Raw genomic sequence first — 13,489 nt, forward strand, 5'->3', positions numbered from 1 at the left:
CGGGTGGAGCCCCACGCCTCGTCCTGCCGCGTGTGCTCGGGGCTCCCTGTGCTGCGGGGGGGCAAGCCGCCCGGCGGGGACTGTATCTCCGCTACGAAGGCCAAGGGCAGCGGCTGGAGCCCGGCGGCGGGAGGACAGCACGGCCCTGGGGATGCGGGGGGTCCCCCGCGGGTCGGGTGTCGGTGCGCTCCGTGCTCTTCGGGAGAAGCTGCCCGCCCGTCAGGGCCGTGTGGCACCGGGCCCCGCGGGGTGCAGCGGCCGCGGAGCCGGGGGCGATGGGGCGGGGGAAGGGGCTGGAGGCTGCGGGCACCGCCTCCCGCACGGGCCGCCCTGTCCATGCCGCAGGTGCGCCCGGCGCGGCTCCTTTAAGGCACCAGCACCGCCCTCGCTCCCCTCGCTCCCCTCCCGCTGCCGGGAGCACCGGCCGGAGCCGCTGCAGGTACCGGCCGGATCGTGGGACCGGGCGGCGCTCCGCTGGCGGGGGTACCGAGGGTTCCTCTGCGGACGGGGGAGGACGGGGATCCCTTGGCTGGTGGGGACGCGGGGGGAGTCAGGGGTCCCTCTGTGGTCGCTCCGTGGTCCGGGGATCGAGCCGCGGTGTCCCGGGGCGGGGGCAGTTCTCAGCCCCGCAGTGCCACAGGTCCCGGCCCCCCTTTTCCCAATAGAGAGGAGCCGAGGGACGCCGGAGCGCGGCTGCGGGACGGGCAGGAGCGGGGAGCGGCTGCAGCCCCCGAGCAGGCGCTCCGGCTCCATCCAGGCTGGAGCGGCCGCCCGGGTCCCGGTGCTGCGAGCCGGCTCCTGTCCCTGCCGCGGGTCCGCTCCCGGCGGATCCTTGGGCTCGGGCAGCTCCGAGCCCCGGTGCGTTCGTGGGAGGGGCAGCCCGGGGCGGCTCCTTCCTGCCGGGGCTGCCCGCGGGTGCTGCGCGTCAGCCCGGTCCCACGGAGCCGGCTGAGGTCACCGGGGCGGCGGGGCTGGCAGGCGGCCCGAGCCCAGCCCGGGGCAGGGCGCTGCAGACGGCGGGCGGGCCGCTGTCCCGGCTGCCGCCATCCCGGGCAGCCCCGGGAACGGGCACGGGGCATCTGGCGGGGCGAGAGCCGGGCTCAGCAGCTGGCACGTCCCTAGCTGGAATCCGGGGAGGGCCAGCCGGCCCGGGCGGAGCGATGTCGGAGGCTGTGGATCTGTCCTTCCTGTCGGACGCGGAGAGAGATTTGATCCTGCAGGTCCTGCAGCGCGACGAGGAGCTCCGCAAAGCCGAGGAGAGGAGGATCAGGTGCGAACGCGGCAGGAGCTGGCTCCCCGCTTTGCTCTGAAGCGGGTGGGTGCGGGACAGTGTGGCTGTACCCGGGGTCCCGGGGCGCCTGTGACAGCTCCTGGTGTCGGCTCTGAGCAGGCGCCTCAAGAATGAGCTGCTGGAGATCCGGCGCAAGGGAGCCAAGCGGGGCAGCCAGCGCTACAGCGAGCGGACCTGCGCCCGCTGCCAGCAGAGCCTGGGCCGAGTCAGCCCCAAGGCCAACACTTGCCGGGGCTGCAACCACTTGGTGTGTCGGGACTGCCGCTCCTGCAGCCCCAGCGGCTCCTGGCGCTGCAAAGTCTGCACCAAGGAGGCGTGAGTAGCCGGGACAAGTGGCGGGCACATTCTGTGCATGTCTCCTGTCCCCTTCCTCTTCTCAGCTGCCTCAGTTCGATGCCCCACGGCCAGCCTTTCCTAGCCAGTGCCAGGCAGCTTGCTCTGATGTCACTCCTGGAGAGGGTTCCCATGTTTGGGTGATGGAGAAATGGGTCATATCCCACTCCTGAGTCTCCTTCATGTCCACCCTGCTCCTTCACCCCCCTGACTTGACTGCAGCATCCCCCTGTGCCCCTTGCACTGTGTTTCAGGCATCCCAGGTTTCCTCCCTTTTGGCCTTCCCCTTCTTACGAAACTTGGCTTGTTCCCGTGTTTGCTGAGGATGTAGCTGAGCCTGCCAGCTGCCCAGTGAATTGTCTCTGCCCTGTCACCTGCTGATTTTGCCCATTGTACCTGTGTCCTTGGGTTGTGGCAGCACCGAGGGTGGGTTGGGGCACTGCAAACAGCCCCTGCTGCCCCTGACTGCCCCCACCACCCCCTGCCCTGCAGGGAGCTGAAGAAGACGACGGGTGACTGGTTCTACGACCAGAGGGTGAACCGCTTCGCCAACCACCTGGGCAGTGACATGGTGCGGCTGTCCCTGCGGCACAGGCCGGCAGGTAGGGGTGCCACAGCAATGCTGTGTCCCACAGCCCAGCCATCTGGGATGCTCCAGCTTTCCCCAGTGCACCCCTGCCCAGCGTGGAGCTGGATGGGAACAGCTCCTGCTCCAGGCAATGAGTTCCTCCTGATGCCTCTCTCCTTCCAGCCAGCAAAAGAGAGACTGTGGGACAAACCCTCCTCCAGAAAGCCCAGCTCAGCGAGCCTAAAAGCTCCTCTGCAGTCCGGCAGCCGAGCCCCCCTGCACCCCGGGAGGGGTCCAGGTAAGATTTCCTGCTGTCCCCCATGCTCCAGGCACCAGCTCCCATCTGCTGTGGGTTTGAGAGGAATCTGCTGCCCCACGCGGATCATCGGTGGTGCAGAAGCTCTCTCAGACCGGCCTCCTCGCCAAACAGGACATACCTGTGGTTTTCTTGTCTGCAGTTTGTTTCCAGATGCCTCAGACCCTCGGGATGGTAAAAGCGACACAGAGTCCATGGAAAACATGAGCCTGGACAGCTACAGACCTAGTCCTGCTGATGTGGGGGGCAGGTGAGAGGATCCTGAGGTGGGTTGTCCTTGGCAAGACTGGCTGGCAGAGGAGGAAAAACACATTTCACACTTCATCTGAAATGTGTTTTTTCTCAGTCTAGCAAGGGGAAGCTGGCTCCTCTGGCTGGGCTGAAGCCTGTCCCTGGGCAGGAAGGTCCTCTGTGCCCAGGCTGCTACGGGCAGCTCAAATGGCACTTCTGGCCAGCACTTGCTCTGTCTGTGGCCTGGGACAGACCTTTCTGTGTCTGCCACAGGAGGAACTCCCCGGAGAGAGCTGTCCCTGGAAAACAGGTTGTTGTGCCAGCAGGACCTGCTTCCTCCAGCCTGACGCTCCCTCTCCGCTCCAAAAACGCGTTCTCTGACGGACGGGTGCGTGACGCTGCTCCAGCAGGCTCAGCCCTGTCCTGGGGCGTGGGGCTGGGCACCCCACAGGGCTCCTAGCCCTGCCCTGCTCTGAAGGGACTCTTCCTCCCCAGGATGCCACCGTGGGGACCCGCAGCAGCACCTGCGAGCATGAAACCTTATTCAAGAAGAACCCCCGGCGGGTGGTGAGGCCTGCGGGTGAGAGATGTGCGGGTGCTGACACGGCTGGGGTGGGCAGCCCCTGCTCCCTGGGCTGTGAGGGGCTTTCAGTGCAGATGGGAGAGGCTGGGGGAGCCCCTTGTGTGAGGGAGCAGCAGGGCTCTGCTAATCCTGCTCATGCCACTGCCTCCTCCTCACCACCTCTCGTGCAGACTACACCAAGTCCGTGATCGACCTGCGCCCCGAGGACCTTGTGGGGGAAGGTGGCTCTTTGGGGGACAGGAGCAAGTCAGTCCCTGGCCTCAACACGGAGCTGGTGAGACCCTCAGGGTGCCACAGAGATGGCTGCTGGGTGGAGGAGCCGAGTGGCTGGCTTGGCTGTGCCTGAGCACTCCCCACACAGGCGGCTTGTCCCTCTCCTTCAGGAGGAGGAGGAGGAGGACATCGATAACCTGGTGGAGATCCACCGGCAGCGGGTGGCCCGGGGCAGCATGCGCAGCGGCACCTCCTCGGTGAGTTCCTGTGGCTGTGCTCCGCTCCACTGCAGGGAGAAGTGATGGAGAAAGGCACTGCCAAAGGGCTGGGGGGAGGGAGGCAGGGCAGGCAGCTCCTGGAGGGAAGGGGCAAGAGCCTTGTGTGGGGGGGCTTCTTCCCCTAGAAGGGAATCAAAATGCAAAGACTCATCTCTCTTCCAGGCAGCTGTGGGTGGGTGGGAGGTACTTGTGGCCATCCCCAGCCACGGGGAGGCAGGTGGGGCTGTGCAGGGAATAACCTTGCTGAAGAGGGGCTCTCAGGTGATCTTGTGCCAGCTCAGCCCTGCCACTTCTTCCAGAGCACACTGGGGAGCATGGTCAGCATTTACAGTGAGGCCGGCGACTTCGGCAGCGTGGCTGTCACCGGGGGCATCTCCTTCTCCCTGAGCTACGAGCAGAAGACACAGACCTTGTTCATTCACGTGAAGGAGTGTCGCCAGCTGGCCTACGGCGACGAGGGCAGGAAGCGCTCCAACCCGTGAGAGCAGGGGGAGAGAGCTGCTGGCACCACTGGTGGTGCCCAGCCGGGTTGTGGGGTCCCACCAGAGATGGGAGCTGTAAGTGGGAGGGTCCTGCTGAGGCAGAAGGTCTGGGGTTGCCCTGAGGAGCTCGGAGGATTGATTGTGGGGGGGCCCTGTTGAAGTGCTGCCTGTTCTCCCTTCAGGTATGTGAAGACCTATCTCCTGCCCGACAAATCCCGGCAAGGGAAGCGCAAGACGACCATCAAACGCAATACCATCAATCCCCTGTACAACGAGCTGCTGAAGGTGAGTGGGGATGGGCTGCAGCTACTCAGGGGCTGCTGCTGGAACAAGCAAGGGGAGGGGTGAGCTCCTAATGCTGCAGAGGGGTCTTTGCAGAGGACCCGTGTCCAGAGACTGCAGCCTGAAATCCCTGCACTCCCAGCTCTGCTGTGGCCGTGCTGCCAAGCCCCAGTGCCACAGTGGGCTGGAGGCACAGCTGCAGATGTGACCGTGTCACAGGACGTGTCCCTGGTTCCTGTGGCCACTCCCCAGAGCAAAGGCATCCTGCTTACCCTGGATGTTTCATTCTTCAGGCTTCCTGGCCCCTGGAGGCAGGTCACAGTGGCAGGAGGGAGGGCAGCACACCACAGGGGCAGAGATAAGACAGTTCTGGGCCCCAGGACAGAACAACTTGGCACTGCCCTTCACCATCCCTGCTGGCTGGCTCTGTCCCTGAGCCTGGCAGAGCACCTGAGGCCAGGCACTCTTGTGCAGGAGGAAGTAAGAGCTGTGGTTTGGTTTTTAGGCTCCCACAGCCAGGTTTGCTGAGGTCTTGGGCTCTGACCACCCGAGGCTCACTGGGCTGGCAGAGCTCTGCTTGTGGTGGGATGGCTGGATGAGTCCTGGCTCTGAGGACCATCCATCTGCTGGGAGAGCACAGGCTCCTGCACTCTGCCCTGGGACTCTGAGCTTTCAGCAGGCGTGGAAAGAAAGAGGAGCTCCTGTGCACATCCATTGCTTCTCCAGCCTGTCTCCTCTCGTGCTCGTGAGCTGTAGCTGATGGAATTTGCCATTTGTCCTGTGCTGCCTGCTCACCAGTGGTTTTCCTCTGTCTCCCCAGTATGAGATTAGCAAGTCCCTCCTGCTCGCGAGGACGCTGCAGTTCTCGGTGTGGCACCACGATCGCTTTGGCCGCAACACCTTCCTGGGGGAGGTGGAGGTCCCACTGGATGCCTGGAACTTCGAGAGCCACCTGGAGGAGTTCCTGCCCCTGCATGGCAAGGTGTGCCCCTGCCCCTGCAGCCTCCCTTGCCTGGTCCTGTTGGGGGTATAGCCCTCAGTGGGCAGAGGGGTGTGGAGACCTCAGCATTGCTCAAAAAGGCTTGTGCCAATGTTTGGAGATATGAAAACCCCAGATGCAGACAGCAGTGCTGTTGCAGTAAAAAAGGTCAGGCAGATCTTCTACCTTGAACCTAGCTTCCCTCCTCCTTCCCTCCTCCTTGTCAGGTGGTTAGGTCAAAATGAGATCCCAAAGGAGCTGGGCACCACTGGTCATGCTGGGGAGAGTTTGCAGGCACTTGTGCCAGCTCAGCCACATGTAGAAGAAGCCAAGTCCTTTGTCCCAGCCTGAGGAGGTGCTGCACACTAGGCTGTGACTGTGTGTGCCATGGCTTCTCTGCAGTGCTTGGTAATTCTCACCTCTGTGCAGGCTGGGGCAGATGCTGCTGGTCTTCACCAGTACAAGGGGGAGCTGGTTGTCTCCATGAAGTACATCCCATCTGCCAAGCATCCTGGGGCTGGGAATGGCAGGAAAGGTAGGTGCTGGAGCTCCAGGATCAGTGTGCAGCCTGCAGCCCTGCAGCCCTGCAGGAGCTACAGTTTGCAGTGGTAAAAATTAAATTGATTTCTACTGTGCTGGGTTTTTCCTAGGCAAAACAGGGGAAGGTGGTGAGCTCCAGGTCTGGATCAAGGAAGCCAAGAACCTCACAGCAGCCAAGTCAGGGGGGACCTCAGACAGCTTTGTTAAGGGGTGAGTGAGGGTCCTGGGGCAGGGGGCACTGTCCTCCCTGGTCCTGCTGGGGGACCTGGAGAAGGAACCCTTGCAGGGTGTCATGGTCCCTGTCCCTGTGCTGTGCCAGGAAAGGCAGGAAGGGGGGCTCCAGGCCAGGTCCTGGGTGCTGAGGTGCCCCAGCCCCCCGAGCTGGTGCCCACATGCTGCTAACCCAAGGGGCTGCTTCTCCCAGCTACCTCCTGCCACACAAAAACAAAGCCTCCAAGAGGAAGACGCCTGTGGTGAAGAAGACCCTGAACCCTCATTACAACCACACCTTTGTCTACAACGGTGTGAACCCCGAGGACCTGCAGCACATCTGCCTGGAGCTGACGGTCTGGGACCGGGAGCCGCTGTCCAGCAATGATTTCCTCGGGGGTGTCCGTCTGGGGGTGGGCAATGGTGAGGAGCCCACCGAGCTCTGGGCAGCAGCAGCAGCCTCGCTGGGGCTGCTGTGCTGCGGGCAGGAGGCTGCTCCAGCCGTGACTGATCCCATCCTTTTCCCCAGGTATGAGCAACGGGCAGGCTGTGGACTGGATGGACTCCACGGGCGAGGAGCTGAACCTGTGGCAGAAGATGTGCCAGTACCCGGGCTCCTGGGCGGAGGGGACGCTCCAGCTCCGCTCCACCATGGCCAAGCTGAGGCTGTAGGCTGTGGCACCAGCACTGGCACCGCTGTTGGGAGCCACACTTGTGCACAGCCTGGCAAGGCTGCCAAATACGCACCGTGTTTTCTTTTTACTTACACTTTAATAAACATGACCTTCTCTAAACAGGCTTGGGCAGAAAGTCTTCTTGGTTTATCTTCATTAAAAGGGTTTTTCTCTTGTCATAAGCCTTGTACCAAATTTCAGGCTGAACTGGAGTCCCTGTGGACCCTCCCTTCTTCTACCCCAGGCAAAATGCTTTGAAATGTCATTGTGTTTTTATTTCTTCCCATTCTTTTTCCAACCACCCTGTTCCATGGTCTGCTCTCTCCTTTCCACCCTCTGCCCCATACCCAGCCCAGCCCCAGCTGTGGCACTGGATGGATGGAACTGTGTGGGGTCAGCCTGGGAGGGCTGGGGATTGTGGTCTCCAGGAAACATTTGTTTCCCAGGCCTCTCAGTGACACATGTGCTAGCACTGACTTTTTATACAAATTTATTTATTTCAAGTTAATATTCTACTGCCAAAGCAGCTCCTAGAAAGGGTTCCCCGTGGGTGGTGGGAGAGGGAGGGAGTGGCAGGGGACACTGGAGGGGGGACTGGATGCTGGCTGGCTGCTGTGGGCTCTGCTGAGCATGGGACCATTTGCTTTTTAATTACGGATTTCAGAGTGGGAGGCATCGGGTCCAGGTTGTGCCCAGGGTGAGCCGTGGGGAGGCTGAAGCTGCTGTGTTAGAGGCTGTCACACTGCTGGCCGGCCTGTCCTCCCTGCCCTGCCACTCTCCCCTGGCTCCCCGTCTCCCCCTGCCCTGGGATCTGAGCAGGGACACTCCAGTGTCTCCAGCCAGGGTCCTGAACCATCCCCAGCTGGAAACAGCTCCTGGCTGCTGGGCAGAGGGACACCGCTGGCACACGGTCCTGGCTCACCTCTGTGTGCCACAACGGCCAGAGAGGGGCTCCCCTGCCCCGGAGCTCCTTGGCCCCCTGCTCCTCCTCTACGGTGGCGACTAGAAAAGCAGAAAGGAAAGGTCCATCCCCGCGGGGCAGGGCGGGGGTCTCCCGGGGCTGGCTCACTCGCAGGGGTCCCCGCTCTGTGCCCGCCTGGCCGCCTCACGCTCGCTCAGCAGGTAGGTGTCGATGAAGACGAAGAGCTCGTCGGGGCTGACCGGGGAGATGTAGCGCTCGCGGTCGGTGCCCGCCTTGTCCAGCAGCACCGCGTTGAAATGGGAGCGTGTGAGGTGCAGGAAGCGCCTGCAGGTGCAAGGGGGGCTCGCTCTGAGGGCTGAGCTTGCCCACCTCTTGCAACATGCTCAGATCCTCCTGGAATAGGGGCTCCCACCTCTTCCTGGGGCTGCGGGCTCTGGGAAGCTCTGGTGACACTTGCAGGGGGCTCCCCCATTGCACCAGCCCCTCCGGTGCAGCAGAAAGGGGCTCCTCATCAACCCAGCTGCAACCTCATGCTTTGCCATTCCCAGAGTCATTCCCATTCCCTGTCCCCTGGCATAGCTGCCCGGCTCTGCAGGACAGCCCCATCTCCACTACCTGAGCTCCTCGATGATGCCAAGGGACAGCCGGTGCTCCCGGATCCGTCCCACCTCGTGCGGGGGCTGCCCCAGCAGCTCCACGGTGGTGATGTGGCGCAGGTCCAGGCCACAGGCAGCTTGCTGCGGACGGGAGGGACAGTGAGGGGGTGCTGGAGGTGAGGAGGGGGCAGAAGGAAGGTCTCCTCACCTGCAGCATGGAGATCTGCATCTTGTAGTAGCGGTTAGAGGGGTCCGGGGCCGAGATGACAAAGAGTCGGCGTTTCTCGTGGAACTGATCCAGCAGGCTGGCGGCCGAGCTCACATCTGTGTTGATCTGCATGGCTGGGGCAAGACACAGGCGTGTGGGGAGGTGCCATCGTGCCCCCCGTCACCCCTTTGACCCATCAGGCAGCGTCCCCCAGAGCTCTGGGCACGGCCACGGGCAAGCCCTGCCCTGTCCGCAGCACTTACGAGCACACAGGGGCTGGGAGCCCGTCCACTGCTGGGTGGACTGGCACACCCGCAGGGAGGTGCCCTGGCGCTCGTAGCCCCCATCGCACAGGTACTCGCAGGTGGCACCGTAGTTGTTGCCGTCGGAGGTGCAGGAGATGTACCCGTTCTGCGGCGGCTTCAGGACGGGGCAGCGCCTCACTGCAGAGAGGGGAGCCGGCTGAGGGCTGGGGGTGCTGGAGCACAGCCCCGGCCGTGGCTGTGGAGCTGCGGGCAGCAGCGAGCGGCCCCACGGGAGCCCGCTCACCCTGGACGCGGATGCTGAACTTGCAGCTGGCTCGGTTGTAAGCCTGGTCGTGGGCGGTGTAGCGGATCACATGCTCTCCCTCTGGGAATTCGGAGCCGGGCTCCGGGCCCCGCAGCATCACCCTGACCCGACAGACGGCATTCTCCATCAGCATCCCGGGCAGGGCCACCGGCACGGCCTCCAGCCCTGGCTGGCAGGGCCTGCTCTGCCCTCACCTCTTGATGACACCGTCAGCAGAGTCCCTGACGCGGGGAGGGTCCCAGTAGACGGTGGCAGTCAGCTTGCCCGGCTCTGCTATGCGCTCCCGGGAGTCTGGACAGCGGATCTTGGGAGGCTCCAGATCTGTCCGGAGGGAGGAGAGGGATTGACGGAACCTGTGGATGCCTTGGCTGAGCTGTGAGAGCGAGACCCGGTGCTGAACGACCCCGGGGACCCCGGAGCCCCCCGGACATGCTGTAAAGCCGGCGCTGAGTGCCCCATGCCTGGGCTGGTGCCTGTGCTCCAGGGCTAATGGCACTGCGGGGAGCAGCAGGGACAGGCTGCCAAGGGAGGGAGGCGCAGGAAATGTCCGGGTTGGATGTGGGGTGACACCTGCAGACACCCCAGTTGTGGATGACGGGCCCCTGCGTGCCCCAGCAGCGTGGGGTGAGAATTTACCTACACAGACTGGCTCGCTCCCGCTCCAGCGGCCATCCTCCATGCAGACGCGGCTCCGGTCCCCCTCCAGCTGGTAGCCGGGCAGGCAGGTGTAGTCACATCGGGAATCCATCTGCACGCCCGCCGAGCACACGTAGGAGCCCCGCAGCACCGCAGGCAGCACGTGGCACCGGATTTCTGGGATGGAGAGAGCGAACAGGGGAGGGAAGCGGCTGCGGCCCTGGGAGTGGGCACAGCCGCCGGGGCTGGCTGGCTGTGGGGCTGGCTGTGGGGCTGGCTGGCTGTGGGGCTGGCTGTGGGGATGGCTGGATGTGGGGATGGCTGGCTGTGTGGATGGCTGGCTGTGGGGCTGGCTGGCTGTGGGACTGGCTGTGGGGCTGGATGTGGGGCTGGCTGGCTGTGGGGCTGGCTGGCTGTGGGGCTGGCTGTGGGGCTGGCTGTGGGGCAGGGGCTCACTCACGCCGGCAGTACGGCATCCCGGACCAGTGGCGGCTGGGCAGGCACTGCACGGTGCTCGGCCCCTGCAGGCGGTAGCCGCGGGCACAGCTCAGCTCGCAGCGGGTCCCCAGGCTGCTGCGGTACGAGCTGCCCCGGGGCGAGTAGCAAGAGGCCTCTCCGCGGTGGATGATGAGCGTGGCGCACCACTGGGGCACTGCGGGAGAGCAGGGAGGTGAGGGAGGAATCTGCCGTGCCTCGGTTTCCCCGTGAGGACCCAAAGGACGGGTTGGGCGCCGTTACCCCGACGGTAATCCAGGGCAGGCTCAGGGGCGGCTTCTTCTGCGTACACCTCGTTGGTGCGGCTCTCCAGGTAGTAGCCAGACCCTGGGGAGGAAGGAAGAGACGAGCAGGCTGCAGGGTAGCTCATGGCTGCAAAACGCCCCGCAGCTCCCAGCAAGCAGTGCCAGCCCCGGGCAGAGCCTGTCCTTGGGGCTGCGGGCAAGGGTTAAAGCGGGCAGAGCGCGGTCCCCAGGGACAACGATGTGCGCTGGCTCCAGCCGCAGACTAAACAGCGGCAGCAGCAGCCGGGGCTGTGGCAGGAAACGGGAGCTGGCACCGAGTGGGCTGGCACTGACCCCCAGCTCCGTGCTGCCGGGAAGTCCTTCCACCCGCTCCCATGGCAGCGCCACTGCCACGGGGCATCCCAAGGGAAGGAGGAGAGCTGCCCTTTCCTGCCCTTTCCTGTCCTTTCCTGCCCTTTCCTGCCCATGCCCTCACCAAGGCAAGGGATGCCCAGCTGCCCGGCCGGGGGTGCTGGGGGTGCAGCCCCTGGCCCGTGCTCCAGGGAAGGATGAAGATGCTGAAGGGGCTTGCCCGGAGATGCTGGCCCCTCGCCACCCGTGCTGCGCAGCGGGGCCCCGCAATGGGGTGAGCACAGCCTGCGCCATCCTCGCGGGCCTTCATGGGCCAGGTACTCTCCGGTGGGGAGGGAGCCGTGCAGGGGGAGAGGCCCGGCGTCATTCCCCGTGTCCCCTCGGCGCCTCGGCCGGCCGCGGCATTCCCCAGCACTGAGCTCACGTTTCCGCCGCGTTTCCGCTGCCCCCGCCAGCGCTGCCCCCTCCTCGCCGCCAGCCCACCCCCCCCGCGCTCCCCTCCGGCGTGCCGGGGATGCTCGGCCTCGGGGGGACCCCAGCAAAGGCCGCAGCCCCGCCGTGGCTGCACCCAGTCTCCCCTTGTCTCTGCTCTGGGTTTTGGGAGGGGGATATCCGCCGGGGCCAGTCCGAGCAGGAGCCCCGCCGTCACGGGGAGGAAACTCCATTACGAATCTTTTTCCAAAATGAACTTTACTACGGAGCGGCTCCCCGCCGCTTCCCACAAGTCATTTTCACAATGCGGTTGTCCTGCTGCCTTTTCACGCTGCCGGGGATCCCCGGGGAGCAGAGGAGCAGGGACGGTCCCCATGGGGGCGGCAGTGGGGATGCGTCCGTGACCGGGAGAACAAAGCTGTTTCCCGGGGGGGCTGCCAAGACTGCCGCCGGATCCCTGGGGACAGAGCGCACCGTGTCCCCGCAAGCAGATGTGCCATTTAATGGTGATGTTTCCTTCTACTGCAACTGCTGCCTTTTCCTTCTCACCTGGGGCCAGCTCAGCCCCGGCTGCGCTGGGCAGGAGCATCCCCAGGCGTGCTGGCAGCACCGCCAGGGGAGGGGATGGAAGCAGGGGAACTTCCAAGCCCCAAACAAGGCCTGTGACCAGCGGCTGGGGCTGTGTGCTCCGTCCAGCAAACATCTGCGGGCCGACGGTCCCCGTGGGGGCCAGGAGTCAGCCCGAACCGGCGCTCCCGCAGGCGGGGCAGGGAGGAAGAGAGGCTGCTTTTCTGCTGCTCCATGGATGCCTGCCAGCATCCCCTCCATCGCTCCCTGTGCCCACAGCTCACCCCCACCTCAGGCACAGATGCTCTCCCGGCACGGCTGTACCCGGGCACGCTCCATCCCTCCCCACCAGGTTCCTCGGGAGGAGCAGAACGGCAGAGCTGCAGCCCCCGGAGCCCCGCACACCCCGCACACCCCGCACACCCCGCACACCCCGCACACCCCGCACACCCCGCACACCCCGCACATCCCGCACTCACCTTCGTGCCACGTGGATGACACCAGCCTGGCAAGGACAACCAGCAGGACGGGGGCTGCCTCCTGTGCCATCCTGGGGGGCTGCGGTGGGCAGCTCGCCTGCCGGGCTGGGGCCGGGAGCAGCCGCGAGCCCTGGCGAGGATGGAGAGGAGCTGGAGGCAGGATGACGGCCCCCCCTGTCGCCTTGTCACTGCACAGATGTCTGTCCCTCCTGCCTGGCCGCTCTGCTTGTGCTGAGCAAACTTACTTTCCCCCTTGGCTGCCCATCCCAAACATTCAAAAGCCGTGAGTCAGGCCCAAAATGATGAGATTGTAAAAAATAATAAATCCCAGGATCGCCCGTTTTCCAACGCGCCTCCTGCTTCTCCGGGGCTTTAAAAGGTTGTAAGAGGATTTCTCCTGCGAGAAGAAGAGCCAGGAGCCTGTTTAGACACAGGAGAGAGCCAAGCCGAGCCTGTGCCAGCCCTGACGGGCTCCGGGAACGGGGGGCCGGCAGGGACGAGCACAAAAGCGCAGGAGCCAGGTCCCCTTTCCAGCCTCCTGCCAGGAGGGAGGGAGAGACCCCTGCAGACGGAAGGCTCCGGAGCCGCTCCGGAGGCAGGCGCTTGCAGCTGGGGTCTGTTCCCTGCCGAAGCTCGGCCCCCGAGAGGCAGAGGGACCGCAGAGCCCTCGTGAGGAGCCCGCGGGGTCGGGCGGGAGGCAGGACAGGAGCTGGAACCAGCGGGGACTTGGGCTCCGGAGCACGGGGCCACGAGGGCAAGGGAGAGCGGGGGTGAGCCGGGCACGGACAGGTAGGAGCGCTCGAGTGGGGTGTGCGGAGGGGGGACGTGCTGCTGTCTCAAAGGGTTAATTATGTGGCGGCCAGGCTGGTGAATGCGCTAATTAATAACACTCTGTCCTGGGCAGGAGAGGGCAGGCGGGAGGCCCCGCTCCGAGTGTGGGGAGCCCGCAGCAGCCCGGGGACACCCCCGGGAGGGCTCAGGACACCCCCGGGAGGTTCAGGACAGCCC

General features: G+C 64.7%; 2 protein-coding genes across 3 annotated transcripts; one reads left to right on the forward strand and one right to left on the reverse strand.

Moving 5' to 3' along the window:
- The first annotated feature begins 369 nt into the window (after positions 1-369).
- On the forward strand, positions 370-7,017 carry SYTL4 (synaptotagmin like 4). Of its 2 annotated transcripts, XM_015625940.2 has the most exons (17): positions 370-439; positions 1,123-1,270; positions 1,391-1,606; positions 2,117-2,226; positions 2,376-2,490; positions 2,651-2,758; positions 3,013-3,127; positions 3,235-3,319; positions 3,493-3,596; positions 3,706-3,792; positions 4,113-4,291; positions 4,478-4,580; positions 5,398-5,559; positions 5,986-6,091; positions 6,207-6,306; positions 6,521-6,729; positions 6,836-7,017. In XM_015625940.2, exons 2-17 carry the CDS (start codon positions 1,161-1,163, stop codon positions 6,976-6,978), a joined length of 2,052 nt encoding a protein of 683 aa, XP_015481426.1. In that variant the 5' UTR covers positions 370-439; positions 1,123-1,160; the 3' UTR covers positions 6,979-7,017. The 2 variants fall into 2 exon arrangements, with proteins under 2 accessions (XP_015481426.1, XP_015481429.1); XM_015625943.3 differs by lacking the exon at positions 370-439 and having other exon boundaries at positions 1,002-1,270.
- A 436-nt stretch (positions 7,018-7,453) lies between these two features.
- Positions 7,454-13,458, reverse strand: SRPX2 (sushi repeat containing protein X-linked 2). Its single transcript, XM_015626112.3, has 10 exons — positions 12,482-13,458; positions 10,651-10,734; positions 10,373-10,564; positions 9,913-10,089; positions 9,471-9,597; positions 9,256-9,377; positions 8,970-9,149; positions 8,707-8,840; positions 8,518-8,639; positions 7,454-8,226 (listed from the first exon to the last, which is right to left on the reverse strand). Exons 1-10 carry the CDS (start codon positions 12,549-12,551, stop codon positions 8,046-8,048), a joined length of 1,389 nt encoding a protein of 462 aa, XP_015481598.1. The 5' UTR covers positions 12,552-13,458; the 3' UTR covers positions 7,454-8,045.
- Between the last annotated feature and the right edge of the window lie 31 nt (positions 13,459-13,489).

The sequence above is a fragment of the Parus major genome, chromosome 4A (assembly GCF_001522545.3).
Source record: "Parus major isolate Abel chromosome 4A, Parus_major1.1, whole genome shotgun sequence".
In the NCBI taxonomy this organism is placed as follows: Eukaryota; Metazoa; Chordata; class Aves; order Passeriformes; family Paridae; genus Parus; species Parus major.